General features: G+C 36.4%; 1 protein-coding gene across 4 annotated transcripts in view; it reads left to right on the top strand.

Moving 5' to 3' along the window:
- Positions 1 to 18,103, top strand: part of LOC115217863 (ADAMTS-like protein 4) — a 442,200-nt gene that overhangs the window by 294,107 nt on the left and 129,990 nt on the right. For all 4 annotated transcript variants that reach the window (XM_036508060.1, XM_029787575.2, XM_036508062.1 and 1 more), the window contains one exon: positions 234 to 364. In XM_036508060.1, coding sequence (XP_036363953.1) covers positions 234 to 364 — 131 coding nt within the window. The remainder of the gene's footprint in view (positions 1 to 233; positions 365 to 18,103) is intronic.

The raw sequence follows: 18,103 nt of genomic DNA, 5'->3' as shown, positions 1-18,103 counted from the left end.
CCTCACACTACATTATATAGCAGTAAAGTTAGTATGGAAATAGTATTCTAAAAGTTGAAGTATTCTAGAAATGCCAGTGAATATGCTGAATCCTGTCAAATGGATTTTTTGGTTGCTGACATCTTCAGCAGGTTTTATAATAAAAGTCGAATATTTTAAGTAGATAATAACAAACAATTTATTTGTACATAGTTGAACTTTTTTTCTCTAATTTTTTATTTCTGTTTTTATAGCTCGAGATAGGTGCACAATCTCTTGTCGACCAGTTGGATTCAGTTTTTATGCCCGAATTGTAAGTGGTGTTCCCGATGGAAGCATCTGTTTCCCAACATCAGATCATATTTGTGTAAATGGTCTCTGCAAGGTAAGATCTATTTCGCCTTTAAAAATCTATCTCACTGAACAGAACAATTGCAATTGCAAACTTTTCTTAACAAAAAGTTTTCTCCTTTATGAAGTTTTGTATAATGGAAGTAGCATAGAGGCAAGTGTGTTTGACCAGTCGTACATGTCAAATGACAAAGCCAATTCTTTGAGATGTTCGTTCCTTTTGTTATTTATTCTTAACTTAATCCAGTTGCAGTAACTTTAACCATCATGTATCCAAATATACCTATGACAATGAATATATCATCTAATGTATCCATCTGTTTCTAGTGGGTGGTCAAGTGTGTTTAGATTGACTCAAAATTGTCGTTCTTTTTCTACTGGTCAGTTCCATTGGCCAGCCGTGTTAATATCACAGCCAACTTGTTGGTCATTATATTTTTATGGTCTACTATTGAAGTGAATCCGTGTTCTTGGTCTACTTTTTAGATGTCAGCTGGTTACATAAACATAAACACTGTGTATTTTAGGATCAGTTGGTCCACACTCTTGGCTGTTGGTCATAATATCCTCAAATATATAGCAATATTTCTATCTCTACCAATATAAATACGTGTGTGTGCATGTGCGCGCGCGTGCGTGTTTGACCCCATACACACACACACACATACACACACACCACTGCTTCACAATAAGCTTGGTTTGATTACACCACCGTAACTTAGTGGTTTGGCAAAGAGAAACCGAATGCATAAGTGCCAGATTTAGAAAATACAAATAAGTACAGGGGTCGATTCGTTCGACTAAAATTCTTCAAGGCAGTGACCCAGTATGGCTGTACTCTAATGACTAAAACAATTAAACAATAAATGACACACACACACACACACACACACACACATATATTCATGTTTATGTATTTGTTTTTCAAGATTCCTTATATGAGTCGCTGAAGTGGCCACAGGTGTGTAATGGACATAAAATAACAACAATAATAAACAAGTGAAGAACGAATATATAGTGAGAACGAATATATAGTGTATGTGTTTATTTAGCAAGAAACAATAAACGACCAGCCCAAAATATAGCATATATATATATATATATCAATTGAAATAGCGGTTAAAATAACCACCTTAAGGGATAGAAAATATCCAATGAATTACTGGTTTGTTAACCTATTATTTTGTTGTGAATAGTAATATTTCTAAAATGACAGGTTTAAATATAAATCTTGGTTTATAAATATTCAAATTAAAATCCAGAAAATGGAAAACTAGCATTAATATAATTTATTAACTGCGAAAATTCGACATGTTCTCCCACAGCTGTTTCGATTTTGCCCAAAAGAATTAAATTCTAGTAATTAAAACATTTTATTGGGCAAAATCTCGTCACTGGAGTAAAAATAGACATATCGTTAGGTTATTACATGTTATTCTTCCAAAACATCTCAACAGATATCTGTTTTGCGGGTGCCGCCGCTTTATGAAGTCGGCAGTCTTATCGTTAAAGGCATGAAACTGAGTATTAGTATTTTGGTCGATAACTGATGAAGAATCGGGGTCCTTCTGTGTCTGTCCTCCGTGTACGGTTTGCAGTATTTAATGCATCTTCCATTATATATATACATGTATATATATATATATATACTAGCAGTATCGCCCGGCGTTGCTCGGGTTTGTAAGGGAAATAACTATATAAGCATTTTTAGCGAGTTACTTCCCTTATAGATGCCAATTCGGGCTTTCTTAGCCATTTCTGTTTTGGTGTCTTCAAGCCATGAAGTCGTTGTTCTAAAAGAACGCTGGTCTCCTTGACAACGCTTTACGACGTTGATTTCCTTACACTCCCTTCCCCACAGCTTCACGAGGGAGGGAAGAAGGGGGAGAAGCAAACAGGTGCAGCTGTAAGCGTGGACGCCAACTCTGCCGCCATCGACACACGAAAAATTATGCATTAAAATGGAATAAAAAAGGATGTTAAATTATTTTTAAAATCGCAGACTCATCGTAGACGCGCGCTAATACTCAGACGGGCTCGATATGAATCACGACTATAAGATACCCGAATTCGGTTAAACTACAGCGCAAAATGTGGGAGTAGTTAGGAATCTAAATCGAAGGGGACAGACACTCACACAACTACAGTTTTATATATATATATGTGTGTGTGTGTGTGTATGTCTTTAAGTGCTACTTATAGTTCCATATATTAAGAAATACTCAAACATATTCTTCAGGCACAAACCACATATCCTAACGAACTAAAAACAAATTGAATAGAAGAAACACGAAAAAAAAAGAGGCTAAAAAGTCAGCATATAGAAAACGCAGAAAGTAAAAAGCGGGAAACGAAAAACGGAAAATGAAAATACAAAAACTAAAATGTAAAAAGTAAAAAGTAAAAATGTGCAAGAGCCATCCTCCTTAGACCTTAAATTATATAATGTATACATACAAAAATATCGAATGGAGAACGTTTTTATTTGGCAACTGGAGATTGGGTTGTTATTGATCAATGTAGGTCGCATAGTGTTGTTGATATTAGTATTCATACAGTAGTGACATTAGAAAGAGATAGAAATTTCAATCTGCATTTCTAGGACAAAGTGGTTTGACAACTCACTATCTAGGGGATAAAGAAAGAATTGGTATCAGCATCAGTTGTGACCATCGATGAGGTAAAATATTCTCTGCAAATCAGTCAAGGTTCTAGATACGAAACCGCCCACGACAAATTTTGTTTTCATAAAGTCTAGGCAAGATGGATGCCAAGAGAACTTACCGAAGTGCATCAGCTCTGTTGTGTGGAGATCTGTAACGGCTTAATTCGACCGCTACAACGATGAAGACGACGCTTTTTTTTTGGAGAGAATAGTCACAGGAGTTGAGACCTGGGTCCTTCACTTTGAGCAAAAATCCAAAACCTGGAATCGTAGCAAAAAAGAAATTCGAGACTCAACCTTTCGCATAAAGTGATGCTAACAGATTTTGAGACGCAAAAGAGACTATACTGGAACATTACTTGCAAAAGGGGGTTACAGTCACCAGTGTAGGTGTAATGAAAATGGTATTTTCCTTCCCACGTGACCAAGTGGTATAGAGTCAAACAGTCAGTCGTTGTAGAGTAATATTTGGTGAGTTAAAGTTGTATTATTTGCTGGCGTTACATTGTTGTTTGATTTACAGTTGTTTAATTGTTGTAGTGTTCCTTGAACACTTTTGTCAACTGTTCTGTGCTGCCTTGAAGCAGCTAGAATGATGCTGTATAAAGATTACAGCTCTTCGAGGCTGTCTTCTTCGGAGGAGGAACTAGTGAATGCAATTAAGGAGATAGGCGGAAAATGGACAAAAACAAGAGCTACTCAAGTGCCACGGAAGTAGAAAATAAAGAAGTCGACCTAACAAACAAAGAATTAGAGGATAATGCTGCGTTGTGGTGATGTAGAAGTGTCACCACTCCAAGGAATTTTAGAAGGAATACAAGAGAAGACTATCATCTACAAGGTCTATTCCATTGAGGAAATGAAAATAGAAGTAATGGCAATAGAAAATATAGAAAAAGCACTAAGACCTATCTGGCAGGATATAACATATCTTGCCAGGGGAAACAGAGAAGCAGCTAAGGCAAAGCGAATTTCGGCGACCCCATTGAGAACAGAAAATGTGGTGCTTCTACTCACGTACCTTGAAAGGATAGCTTCCAGGGTGAGGGTAGAAGGAATTCCACCTGAAATTGGAGTGACTTAAGTAGCGGCTGCTGTTCTCCTAGGCAATGAGAACAAAATATCCTCCAAGTCACTAAAACAGAAGATATGAACTGGAAGGGACAGATGCTGGAGAGCCTAGAAAAAAATGGTAGAGACGATAACGGTCGGAGATAGAGTATTGAGAGTCATGATGGAGGGCAGAATCCCTCGATGCCTCAAATGTTGCCTAGAGAGCCACATTAGAGCGGACTGCCTTTCACCAATGGAGAGGAACCAAGAAAGAATACAGGAAGTAACAGTAGAAAAGGATGTACCAACGGAGGAGGTGAAAGATGATGATGTATCATGGAAAACTGTAGAGAATAGAACTCAAAGAAAGCGAATCAAACCCACACCCATCCCATCCACACCTCAACCTCCCTCTCCCGGCAGCAGACCCACCCACTCCCCTCCGACACAAAAACAAAAAAGGAAAACACTGACACACAAGGACCCCCAAACTACTGTAACGAACTTCGTGTGAGTTGTGTATCCTCGTGGACTTTTGGGGTGCACAAAGCAATCTCTCACTAGCCGTTACTTAAATAATCCAGAATTCTACTAGTCAGAAACAACAGGACGCAGACGTAAAATATACATATAACTACTTTATTCTCTTTCTTGGTAAACAATAACAATAAGTGTGTTATCTGATGTCCTAGGTTCGGGCGCGCACCGCTATAAGTTAATAGATTGTAATATTTACAATGTCCAGCCCAAAAACAGAAAGGGGTCAAAATGGCGTCGAACAGGGAAGTTGAAATGTGGTCGGCAACAATTTGGTTAAAGGTATTTCGGCCGACTGCTGCTAGAATCAAGCCCTGACGGAGAGAGAATATACGCGTGACCGTCGCCTTCAATCGCTGGTTCCCAAGTCACCGAGGACTGGACGCTGGTAGTCAACGTCTTACGACCCCCTTGCCTCGCTAACTGCTACGTAGGCAATAGGGTCGTGCTACCGGTGGTTCGCGCATGCGCGAGAGGGCCTTCCTTTCTGTGCCTTGGTAAAGGCATCAACACGCGCGAAATACAAATGGGCGGTGCGCGAGCGCGCGCCGTTGTCGGATCACTACAGGCTCCCCTCCAGTGCGTACGCACGAAAGGAAACTTATTGTAGTGACTGCAAAACTCAAGGTGGACACCAGATAACCAAATAGCACACAATAATATAATGGCAAAATTTATAACATACACAAGAAATTTACTAAAGGAAAAAGAGAAAAAATACTCAATGAGCAAAAATCAAGAGTGCATGCATGAAAGTGTATACGTCACAAAAGTATAAACCCTTCCGCTGAAAGAAGCGGAGGAAAAAGCAAAACTCACAGTTAATGTACCTAGGCGAAATTAAAATCCAACTTCTCTAAAGGTAGTTGATCCTGCGAAATGGCAGTTAAATCAATTGCTGCAGGAGAGGAAATGGAAGTGACAGAAGATCGCTAGTAACACAAAAGGCAAAAGTGCAAACATGCTGGTGTGATGCGCGACACAGATAATTTTCTGTTAATTTACGTGACCAACAGCGGTCTAAGGGAAAAATAATTACGCCTATAAATCGGCGCAGCGCATTTGAACATCCGACGTCTATGAGTCGGGAAAAGAATTAGGCTAACGCAAACGTGTTGCAAAAAACAAGGCAATACACGTGCGAAGCAAAAGGCGCATGAAATGCAATAGTGCTTGCCAGACCAAAAAACAGCAAATGAATATGCCAGTGGTTAAGCGATTATATGCTTCGTTCGTATAGGAACAAAAGTATGACATGCTGGCGCGTTATAATGGACAAACAACCCTCTCTATGTATACGTGACCGCTAGGGTCTATAGAAATGAGGGGTGTCCACAAAAGGCAAATTCAGCATGGAAAAAAAAAACAAGCGAGAAAAGCATGTGTGACGTATGTATGTGAGAGAGAGCATTTATGTGTGTGTACGTGTGTGCGACAGAAATACATACAAGGTGAATGCGAGCAAAATACAAAAAATACAGCGCATAGAAAAAATGTCTCTCAGGCTATTCCAGACAAGAATTAATTTACCAGTCTGTAATAGCCTGATGTACAATAGCAGTTCGTTCTGTAACAGAAATGTTGAAATCACAAAATGCAGATGCCGGTTGAACACATATCGTGTAACGGTTGTGGCTTCAATGCTGTGACAGGTTAACTGGAACAGAAGAAATCTCGTAGAAAGTGCTGTAAAATCCTTGGTGTGCTAATGCACAAACGGCAAGTGGACTAAACTTCCGCGAGTTGCTATGTACATCTTGGTGGAGGTCGACGGTGTTGAAAGGCGACGTTGGTGGTGGAAGGCGACTGTAGTGGACTTGGGACAACATCGTTCTTAGTGATGATGGCGACGAAGATAGCGACGACGTGAAGTAGACAGACGACGATGGTGATGACGAAGGCAGAGAAAAAGCATCGATGAATTGATGGCGTTCGTCATCATGGCTGTAGAATAAGAAAAGAGGCTCCTTCTACAACTTTGTGGTGGCCGGAAAACGAATCGTCGAAAGATGAATGCGTAGAGTTAAATCGTGTTCCGACTTCGCAGAAAAACTGGATTTTTTTGTTGATAAGTGATCTCTGGTTTTAGACCAGAATCACGTCGGGAGTCCACCAGTGTAACGTAACTTGTGTGTGTGAATATCTCTTGTGCACTTTTGGGGTGCACAAAGCAATCACTCTCACCAGCCGTTGCTTTAACAATCCAGATTCTCTACAAGTCGGAAACAACAGGACGCAGACGTAAAATATACATATAACTACTTTATTCTCTTTCTTGGTAAACAATAACAATAAGTGTGTTATCTGATGTCCTAGGTTCGGGCGCGCACCGCTATAAGTTAATAGATTGTAATATTTACAATGTCCAGCCCAAAAACAGAAAGGGGTCAAAATGGCGTCGAACAGGGAAGTTGAAATGTGGTCGGCAACAATTTGGTTAAAGGTATTTCGACCGACTGCTGCTAGAATCAAGCCCTGACGGAGAGAGAATATACGCGTGACCGTCGCCTTCAATCGCTGGTTCCCAAGTCACCGAGGACTGGACGCTGGTAGTCAACGTCTTACGAACCCCTTGCCTCGCTAACTGCTACGTAGGCAATAGGGTCGTGCTACCGGTGGTTCGCGCATGCGCGAGAGGGCCTTCCTTTCTGTGCCTTGGTAAAGGCATCAACACGCGCGAAATACAAATGGGCGGTGCGCGAGCGCGCGCCGTTGTCGGATCACTACACTACCCCTCCTCAGCCAAGGAAGAAAGTTGTGTTGCTTGTATATTGATCGAAGGTGCAAGTAAGGAACTAATACAGGAAGCAGTGTGTATGAAAGACGCTGTGTTGGTTGATTTTAAGGGAGATGTAAACATTAATGGGTGGCACTCGGGCGTGTTATTGTCAGAAAAGCAAAAAGAAAGACTGTTGTTTTATGTCCCTAGAAAGATATAATAGTGGGTTCACGGTGTGGAAGGTGAACATAAACAAAAGCAATTTGCCGGAGGAAATATTATACATGGATCTCACAAAAAGACCAAAATAGACATTCTAAAAGGAACAGTGTTCAAAGTAGAAGGAAGTAAGTGAAGTTGCTTGCAGTGGGGCGAGTAACTTTGTTTTCATTTTTCATTTCCATTGTCATTCATGTTTTATCATACGCTTTTTCTTTTTTTTCTCTGTTGTTTTATGTCCCCACATGTCCTTGTATTGACCCCTCTATTTTCGCCCTCTCGTGAACAAAAAAATCAGGTCAGTAGTAGTGGGGTCGTTGTATGAGTTCTCAGTTGGAGTCAGTGTCAGTGTCAGTGGTTAGACACGAGTTCCAGTTACCATCAAGGTAGAAGTTTCAAAGTCATTGTCTTGCAGAGCTGTCAGCGATAGCACGATGGACAAGTCAAAGATAATAAGACACGGAATACCGCTACAACATAATAGGACCGACAATAACGCACAAGTGGACGAGGATTCACATTATAACAATAGGCTAAAGTGAAATAATGGCTAACAAGCTGAAACGAGTAATTCACACAAAACACCAACACTGGTTGTCGAGCGGTGGTGAGGGACAAAGATATACCCACATAGATATTTACATACATACATACATACATAAATTAAATTAGAGATAAAACCACTATTAGGCAAATCAAACAGTGAAAGACATAAACCAAAAAATAAAAATAAATATAATTAATACAAAATAAATAAAATATAAAATTTAAAATTTGAATTATTTAAATTTAAAATTTTATATTTTATTTATTTTGTATATTATATTAATTATATTTATTTTTATTTTTTGGTTTATGTCTTTCCCTGTTTGATTTGCCTAATAGTGGTTTTATCTCTAATTTAATTTATATTTATACTGTAAAATTTGATTTAATTCTAAATCTAATTTTTCCCTGTAAGTTTGGATATACTCCCTAATATTATTATTATTATTATTATTATTATTATTATTATTATTATTATTATTATTATATATATAACAATTGCAGCGTGGAAGGTGTTTGTAAGCCATTTAAGAAACACACAAAAGCCGTTCGATTCACTTCAACATTTAAGTTTAATTTGTCAAAATATTTTCGTCGCTAAAATCCACGACCTGTTCACTGACAAAAATCCGTGCTGCATCTCGTTTCAGCACACGATCTCAGATCAAATCACTTGCTATGCGAGTACATCTCTCTCTCTCTCTATATATATATATATATATATATATATATATTATATATATATATATATATATATATATATATAGATATATATAGAGAGAGAGAGAGAGAGAGAGAGATGTACTCGCATAGCAAGTGATTTGATCTGAGATCGTGTGCTGAAATGAGATGCAGCACGGATTTTGTCAGTGAACAGGTCGCGGATTTTAGCGACGAAAATATTTTGACAAATTAAACTTAAATGTTGAAGTGAATCGAACGGCTTATATATATATATATATATATATATATATATATATATAATATATATATATAACATATATATATAAGAATTTTTTGCGTAATGAGATAAAAATCAAAGGCTGTGTAGATATTAGAACATTTATAGATAGAAGGTCTTACAGCTGTTTCCAGGATATTTATTAATGATATCCCTTCATCGGAGACGGTGTGAGAGGATGGTTAAGTCATAGTTAGTTTAGATGTGATATAAAATAGAGTGAGGTGGAGGAAAGAAAATGGATGCAAGATATGTAGGGATATTGAAGTTGTAGATCCATTTTTTAGGCAGAATGGTATACATGTAAGATTCCAATACCTTATGAGTAAAGTCCAAAAGTCCAACAGAGTTTAAAATAGGTCCTTCCAAATATAGAGTTTATACACAATGCAAAATTCCAATGCCTTATGAGTGAGATCCAGCAGTTCTTAAACTTGGTCATTCCAACTAGAGAATTTATACAGTGTTGTAGTGTCAAAGGTTTTTATTTAAAGACTTTAGATAAAAACCTAAGATCTGCTTCTGTCAGTGACTAGCTATTTTGCTTGTTGCAAATCAGTGAGTGATGGACACTTTGTTTACAATATATCACTGGCAGAAGCGGCTCTTAGCTATCATTCCACTGTGTAGGTGCATGCACTGGCGTGAACCAAATACCTTGAGACCAGCCAGGCCTGTGATCCTGTCAGCTGTTTGAGGGTAGTAGGAGTTCCGCTCCCTCTGCTAGCAATATATTGTATATAAAGGGTGCAGAACTTGCACCGAAAACCAGCTGGTGGAGAATCTGCCTGGGGTTAACCTAGTAGTAACATTCATCTGCCGCTTTGATGTCGAAACTCATTTACTGTTTAGTACTATTTTAATGTGGCTACTTGCTTTACTGTTTAGTATACTTAGTATTTATCCAGGTAAAAGAATAATTAGTGTGATATGAATGCAGGTTAAAAAGAATGCTCCAGAGACTTTGCCAACCATATACAATGTTAAACAATGTAGAAAGGAGACAGTAGCAGGAAATGTGATAACTGCCTAAACCTGATTGAATAAAATATTTAGTTAGAAGTTCATTGAGTGAAACCTGGTAGAAATGACCAAAAGAAGGTGGACAAGGCTGGTTCATAGTAAGAGCTGTAGACAAAGATAAAATGTTAGTGCAGTAGTGGATGTTATTGAGGGTAAATGGGCAGAGATCACGTGTTTTTTCCTATGTATGATCTGTGTGTGTGTGTGTGTGTTTGTACAGTGATAAAGAAAAGAAAATATACTCTAAGTACTTCATAAGTAAGGCAGCATTTAATTTTGTATTTATGATGATAGGACAGTCTCTAGATAACATTTTAGCAGTACTGTCAAGAGTTCAATCCTTCAGTGAGTAATTTGCAGTATATTGTGGCAGGAGATCTCATTATTTATCTGTTCACCTCACCTAATTTGAGGGCAATAAATAACAGATCTTTATTATTGTAATCTGGGAGAGTGCTTATTTCTCTCCTGTTTAATGTAACCAAATCCAGATTGAGTTAATGATTTATTGAAAATTACAACCAGAATTTTGGTAAGAATATCCTTTCAGATTTAATATCTCTCCCAACATCAATAAGACCAGACATCAACATCCTGTTTAAGGTTCTCATAATCTAGAATTGATTCCTGCAAGAATTATTTCAATGAAGATTGGCAGACTGCCCAGTTTTATATAATCTGATAATTTTAACTGGATCAACAGCAAGGTGTGTCTTTAGATAACCATTCCTTTATAGTATTACATTCTATTTAAAGACTATTATCTTCTATCTCATTTGAAATAACTGTACTCTCCCCCACACACTCTTTCTTTCTCTCTCTTTCTCTGAGTATTTTGTTTCTGTGTACTTGTGTGTAGCAGATTATATCACTTTATTCTCAGGTTAAAGCAGTTATTACAGTTCCTGTTGATATCTCCTGTCTGCAATATTTAACATTCCATATGTTTGGCAACATTTCTGGAGCACTCATCTTTACCTTCATTCTTGTGACACTGTTCTTTTACCTGAATAAACATAAAGTTGACAGTATTTTTAGCATTCACTGTATTTTCCAAATTCAATTCAAACAATTTCATTTTCAAATATTTTACTTATAATATTGGCCTCATCATATTTCACATTTAATTATGATTAAAATCTTCATAAGCTACTCTTAATAGTTGTTCTTAGCTCTTGCATTAGTAATATTAAGACAATACTATGTAAATCTGGTTACAACACTGGATTTTAAATGCAACATTCTCAGAAAGTTTAGTATTAATCTGTAATCAAATCCCTCAGACATAAGAAAATATAGCAATCCCAGCAGACAAAATTACATGTAGCATAAATAATCAACTAACATATATTTATTTTAATTTTCATTGTTTATTATATTGTGAGAAAAAACAAAAGGAAATATTTATACCTGAGATGATTGATTTAATTTGACACAACTGAATAAGTATGACTATTCATGTATATGGCATGAGTAATGAATAAAACATGACTAATCAATAAAATTTATTTATTTTAATTTTCATTGTATATTATATTGTGAGGAAAAATGGAAAGACTTATACCTGAGGTGATTGATTTAATTTGACACGACTGAATAAGTATAACTGTTCATGTATAAAACATGATTAATCAATAAAATATAATAAATGAATAAAATATGACTAATTTATAAAATGACTAATGGATAAAACATGTCTAAGCTATAAAATATGACTAACGAATAAAATATGAGCCTTTTGTTATGGAGTATCAACTGAACCATACATATTTTCATTAAGTTAGACCATGGGCTGATAAGGGACTTCAGTGTGGTCACTTGAACAGCTAAACATAGTACCCAGATACAGTTCTATATTCAAGAGATGAGGAATTATGTACATTATTTACAATTAACGGATATTTGTTCTCATATAGCATAGTGGTTAAGAGCGTGGGCTACTAACCCCAAGATTCCAAGTTCGATTCCAGGCAGTGACCTGAATAATAATGATAGTAATAACAACAATAATAATAATAATAACATCGAAAAATACCTTATGAGACCCCAGATTCGAAATTTCCCCAAGACACCTGATGAAGGCAGGAGTGTATATCAGCCGAAACATTGTGTTGATAACAAACAAGATGAGGACAAATATCCGTCAATTGTAAATAATGTATAGTACCCAGATTCCTTCAAATCAATCCTTCTGTCTTACAACACAAAGGACACATTGGACAACATAGTCCTTAGATACCCTTTAAAATACAGGATGTTCATGGATGAAATGTCCTTTATCATAGATCTGAGGTGCAGAGATGAGTGTGTGGTTAAAAAGTTTGCTTCCCAACCCATGTGATCTCAGGCTCAATCTCACTCTGTGGGATTTTGTGCAAGTACCTTCTTTCATTGCCCTGGGCTAACCAAAAGCCTTGTGAATGTATTTGGTAGATGGAAACTGAAAGAAGCTTGTTGTGGGTGTGTGTACATGTTCGTGCCTGCATGTTCTTGTATGTTTGTAAGAGTATTTCCTTGTCTATATTTGTTGTTTCAATAACAGTGTCATTTGCTTGCAGTCCATTGTTGTTTGTCATCTAATAGACTAGGAAATTATAACCACACATGGAAATAGGTAGAGGTTGGTGACAGGAAAAGCATTTGGCCATAGAAACTTTGCTTCAGCATTCTCCTGTCTGACTCATACAAGCCTAGTAAAATAGACATTAAAATGATGATGATGATGCTTAGTTAGGTCAGAATTGGGTAATGGCAAAACCATAAAAACAACAACATATATACAAATATTTCCATTAAAAATAAAATAAATAATTAAATGACTTCAAAAGTTTGTAATGCGTAGTTACGAAGTAAAATAGGCTTTTGACTTGTTACTTAGCTTTAAAATATTTCAATAATTAGATAGAAAAGAATTGGTTTTCTTGTGAAAGCAAATAGTAGATGCAAAGATAGTAAAACGGCATTAATGTCATTACTTCATACTGTTTATTTTGAGTTTATAAACCAAAATATTCAAAGAAAAGAAATAGTAATCTCAGAAGACTTTTTGTGAAATTATTTTCCTCCAGTATTCCCTCCTCAAGTGGCAGCTAAAACTGGAAGGAAATCTAAACATGCAAAAAGATCTACTATTTCCTGGGTTCTTATAGTAAATCACACCCTTCCTGTCTTTCATTTGTTCTTTAATATTTTATATTTTAACTGAAGAAAATGTTATTTGTCAATTGCTGTTAAGTATTCAGTGAGTATAAATACATGTGTTAATTAAAAATTAAGGAACATTATTAAAAAAATTGATTAACTAATAATAATAATAATCCTCTCTTCTATAGCCATGAGGCCTGAAATTTTGGTGGTGGGAGTGAGTTGACTACATTAATGCCAGTTCTCAACAGGTTTTTATTTGAACAAACTTGAAAGGATGAAATGATTAGTCAACCTTGGTAGCATTTGAACTCAGAATGTAAAAGCAAACGAAATGCCACTAAGCATTCTGCTCAGCATGCTAATGATTGTTTGAGTTTGCTGTTTCAGTTGCTCAGCCCTTGCTAATTCCCAGTATATTTACAGTTCCAGTTTAAGCTTCCTGAGTAATAATGGAGGCACTTATTTCTTTTCGGCTTGTGAAAAGATATAATAAGTGGTACAAACATGAACCAAATACTGACTTGGACATATTTATCTGGAATATGCCCATGTAAACTGAAGAGAGATCCAAACAAAGTGTCCTGCTATAATTATCAAGGACTGGAATTAAAATACTTATATTCTAATAGACCTTTGATTAAAACATGGATGGAAGTAAAGTAATTGTAAAAGGATCAGGATTTTGAAATTGAAGTAAACAGATTGTGGGACATAACAGTGCAAAAGATGTCCATAATAATTGGATTATGAGATGAGGCGAAATTAATTTGAACAAAAACATACAAACAAATGTTATACAATCTAATTAGGTACATTGCCAAATTGTGCACAATATTCTTTCAATGTAACACACCTTAAACAGCAACCTTTCTCTACACACAACACATATACCCTATAGGATAACCCCTGTAAACTATAACAACTCACACAACACATCTACACAATCAAGCTTTGATGAATTAATGATATTTTATAATACATTATTTTATGTCTTTGAAGAATTATTATATTTATACAAATGTTGGAATGAATTACTTTAAACACTAAAGGGTTAATGTATGTTAGGAATGCATTGCTTGCCTTGCATTCGAACAGGAAACAACACTGTAATATAAACTTTGATAAAACTGTTGAAAACATGACTATGATGGTGGTGGTGGTTGTAGTAGTGGTGGTCAAGTTGGTGGTGATGGCAGTGGCAATAATGGCAATGGGGATAATGATAATAAGGTGGGGGGGGGTGACGATGATGATAATGGTGTTAGTGTTGACAGTAGTCATGGAAATGATGATGATGGTAGTAGTGGTGGAGATTATGGTGGTGGTGGTGGTGGTGGTGTGGTGGTGGTGATGGTGGTGATGATTTCTTTTGCGTAGAAAGAAGATCAGTTTCTACAATGAAAGAAAGTGAGTGAATTCAGTGTATTAATTATGACAAATTAGTCAGTCACATGACTCATTTGTCATGTGACAAGTTAGCATAGCATGTGACTGTACCCTAATGGAACATTAAAAATCTGAGGAGTCAGAAAATAGGTAATATGTCAAGTATTGCTGATTTCATTTGAAATCACTTTTGTACAATTATATCCTTGTCTTTTGACTTCCTTCCTTGAACAACAATATTACACACCTTTGTCAAATGGACGTTTCACAACTTCCTACTGAACTGTCCAGGAAATAAAGGAAATTCCAACAGTGGACTTGTTTTGTTATTAACAATGGGGAGTGTATTTTATTAAGAGACTTAATCATAAACTAATATTCAAGAGTTTTAACAGTTGGTTGACTTATTCCAGTTTCTGATAGATAGACAGACACACAGACAGATAGATAGATAGATAGATAGACAGATAGATAGATAGATAGATAGATAGATAGATAGATAGATAGATAGATAGATAGATAGATAGATAGATAGATAGATAGATAGATAGATAGATAGATAGGCTGAATGACAGATTTCATTATTGTACTTTTCTATACTTTCATGACATCAATATACTGAAATATATCCAACACTGCTACAAAGTAATACTGAAATTAAGTTAAATATTTTCAATATCTCCAGGGCATCATATTTAGTGAACATGTTTCTTAGTGTTCAGGCTGGAATGTAAATGCCACATGTGATGTCAGCTGAACTGAAGTTATACAGTGCAATGATGGGTGGGGATCAAATGCCTACCGTGTCAAATAAAATAGGATGTCTCACAGCATGTTTATTGGTGTGTAAGTATATGTTTGTGAATGTATGTGTGTAACTGCATATCTATTTTCTCAAATGTATGTAAGTATTCCCCTCTTACTGTTGTGTTCAACTTCTACAGCCAGGCTAGTGAACCATATAAAAGACATGACTTGTAGACAGAAACATGTATAATAATAAAAATGAGGAAAAGATTCATATAGTTTTCAAGTGGCTGTAATTAAGATGGTAATGTATTCTCTGATCAATCTAGCACCCTCCACTTTGGCTGCATAACAACACTTTGGGAGCATACCACCTGTATCTCAAGAGTAAATAGTACAGGTGTCAACAGAAAGTGTGTGTCAAGCAGGAGTATCAATAAAAGACAAGACTTCATTAATCAGTTCATAATATTAACTGAACTAATCCTTACCTAATCTACAGAAGGCAAGACCTTCTACTGTGATAATGTGAATTTTTATAAAACATAACCTGCCCATTTCCACATCAAGCCAACCAACTGGCTTACTTAATCTAGCTTTAATATGAGTAGCTGGAAAACTGGTTTTTATCTCTATCTCTAACAAATAAAGAGCACTATAAAAGGAACAGACCAGATTGTAATAGGGGCAACGTTTGAATGTTTGAAGTGCAATGATCATGTCTGTGGCAACAATAGCATATTGAGTGTATACAAGTAATGTGATCTAAATGACAATTCCTTGGTTATAATGCAACACAACTGCAATGTTCTTTTACAATTAAGAACATAATGTAGTCTATTTTATGACATTATAGTTCAAGATCTAACTTGATTACGGGAACTAGCATTGAGATTCTATTGTTTTGTGACATATTTCTTTTGATATTAGTGGTACTAATATATAGTTATCAATGGGGGTGTAGACCAAGAGACAAATAGAGACTACAGGTGATAGGGAGATATGGTGCTATAGACAGACTGGGAGAGGCATAGAAAGATAGAGAGAGGGATAGGTACTGAGAAAGGGTGGGAGAGGATATAACACAGAGAGAGTGGGGCAGAGAGAGTCAAACAGAAATATGGAGAGAAAGACAAACATTAAGTTGGGGCAGATAGGGAGAGAGAGAATGATAGATAAAGGAATACAGATGCGGTGAGAGAGAGACAAAAAGAAATATGGAGAAAGAGAATCATAGACATTGAGTGAGATATGAGGATACAGACTTCATGGACAGACAGACAGACATGAAGAGAGGTTGGGGGAGTTAAATGTAGAAGTGCCTGATGATAACTATTCTTGGGTGGAGTGGTGAGGTTGTTTTCTTATAACTCATCCAACCATAATGCATGTCACATCAATCTCAGGCATGTCTTCACTTCAAATGGTTGTTCTTTTACTGACAAAAAATCAAAAATTCTGTTTCTTGGTTTATCATCACCACATGGCTATGGCATGGTAGAGTGAGAAGACTAATAAAAAATTAAAGTTAAAGTTATCTCTAAGCAATCCTTCAAGCTCTGTTCATGCATTGATGTATTTAAGAACCAGGATGAGTATGAGAAAATGAGAAGAAATGAGAAGAAAAAATCATGAAGATAGATGCAAAATGTGAAACAAGAAGAAAGTATCTACAGTGCTGATTCCAAGTTATATATTATACAGCATTTTTTTAATATAAATAATGTTTCGTTACATGAGAATGTTACCATCGTGTGTGCAGGGTGTCGATGTTGTTAAATAATGTAGTGATTGTTAATTTCCAATCTGTTGTTAATTTGGGGCCCTAGTCTGTCTATGAGGATAGCTTCCTTAATTTTTAAATTTCCTAAATTTCTATCATTGGCCTCAATTGTGACTGTTATGTTTTTGTCGGCATTCTGGCATCTGTCTAGATATTTTCTGAAGGAGGAGGCCTGCGTGTTTAGAGATCCTTTGATGTGAATGTGTAATGGTCTTGTTGTGCTAGCCACATAGAAATTGTTGCATTTGTTACATTGGATTCGATATACAATATTTACCTGTTGACATAAATCTGTGTCATGGATGGGGCAGTTAGCTAGTGTGCATTAATTGCTGTCCCTTGCTCGTTTCATCGCTAGGTGTCTTCTCAAAGAGGAGCTGGAATGGACTAGTTGTATGTCTAATCTTTCTCTTCTTATGGCTCTTCAAAAGGCTGTTGTTATCCTCTCACTAAAATGGGGTATTTTAAGGAAGCATGTGTTGCTGGGTTTTCTGTGTGTTTAGTGTGTTTGTCATCTTGAGTACTTAAGCTGATTCACAATGGATATAGGGTACCCATTGGTTTTCAATACCTCTAGGATGTGTGCGGTGTGGGTCACCTTGTCCTCTGTCCTGCTGCACTTACTCTGGATGCATGCAAGTTCATTTCTGGCATATCCTATTTTGGCAGCAAGTGGAAGGGCTGAATTGTAGTCTGTCTGTGTGTATGTGTGTGTGTGTATATATATATATATATATATATATATATATATATATATATATTGTAGTGAACAAATATATTTCTACTGGCTGCTTTCATGTGGAATTCGGTGTGTACCTCTCCTTCTTCTGTTATTTTCAGTTGGAAGTTGAGCAGCGATAGGGATCCAGTGTTGTCGGGATGTTCTATAGTGAACCATATATTCATGTCCATGTTGTTGAATGTCATGAATATTCTGTCGGCCCCTTCATGTGAGGATGTGAGTATGAGGATATCATCTATGTACCT

This window comes from Octopus sinensis, linkage group LG12 (assembly GCF_006345805.1).
Source record: "Octopus sinensis linkage group LG12, ASM634580v1, whole genome shotgun sequence".
Lineage (NCBI taxonomy): Eukaryota > Metazoa > Mollusca > Cephalopoda > Octopoda > Octopodidae > Octopus > Octopus sinensis.
This window is presented reverse-complemented; position numbering and strand designations above follow the sequence as displayed.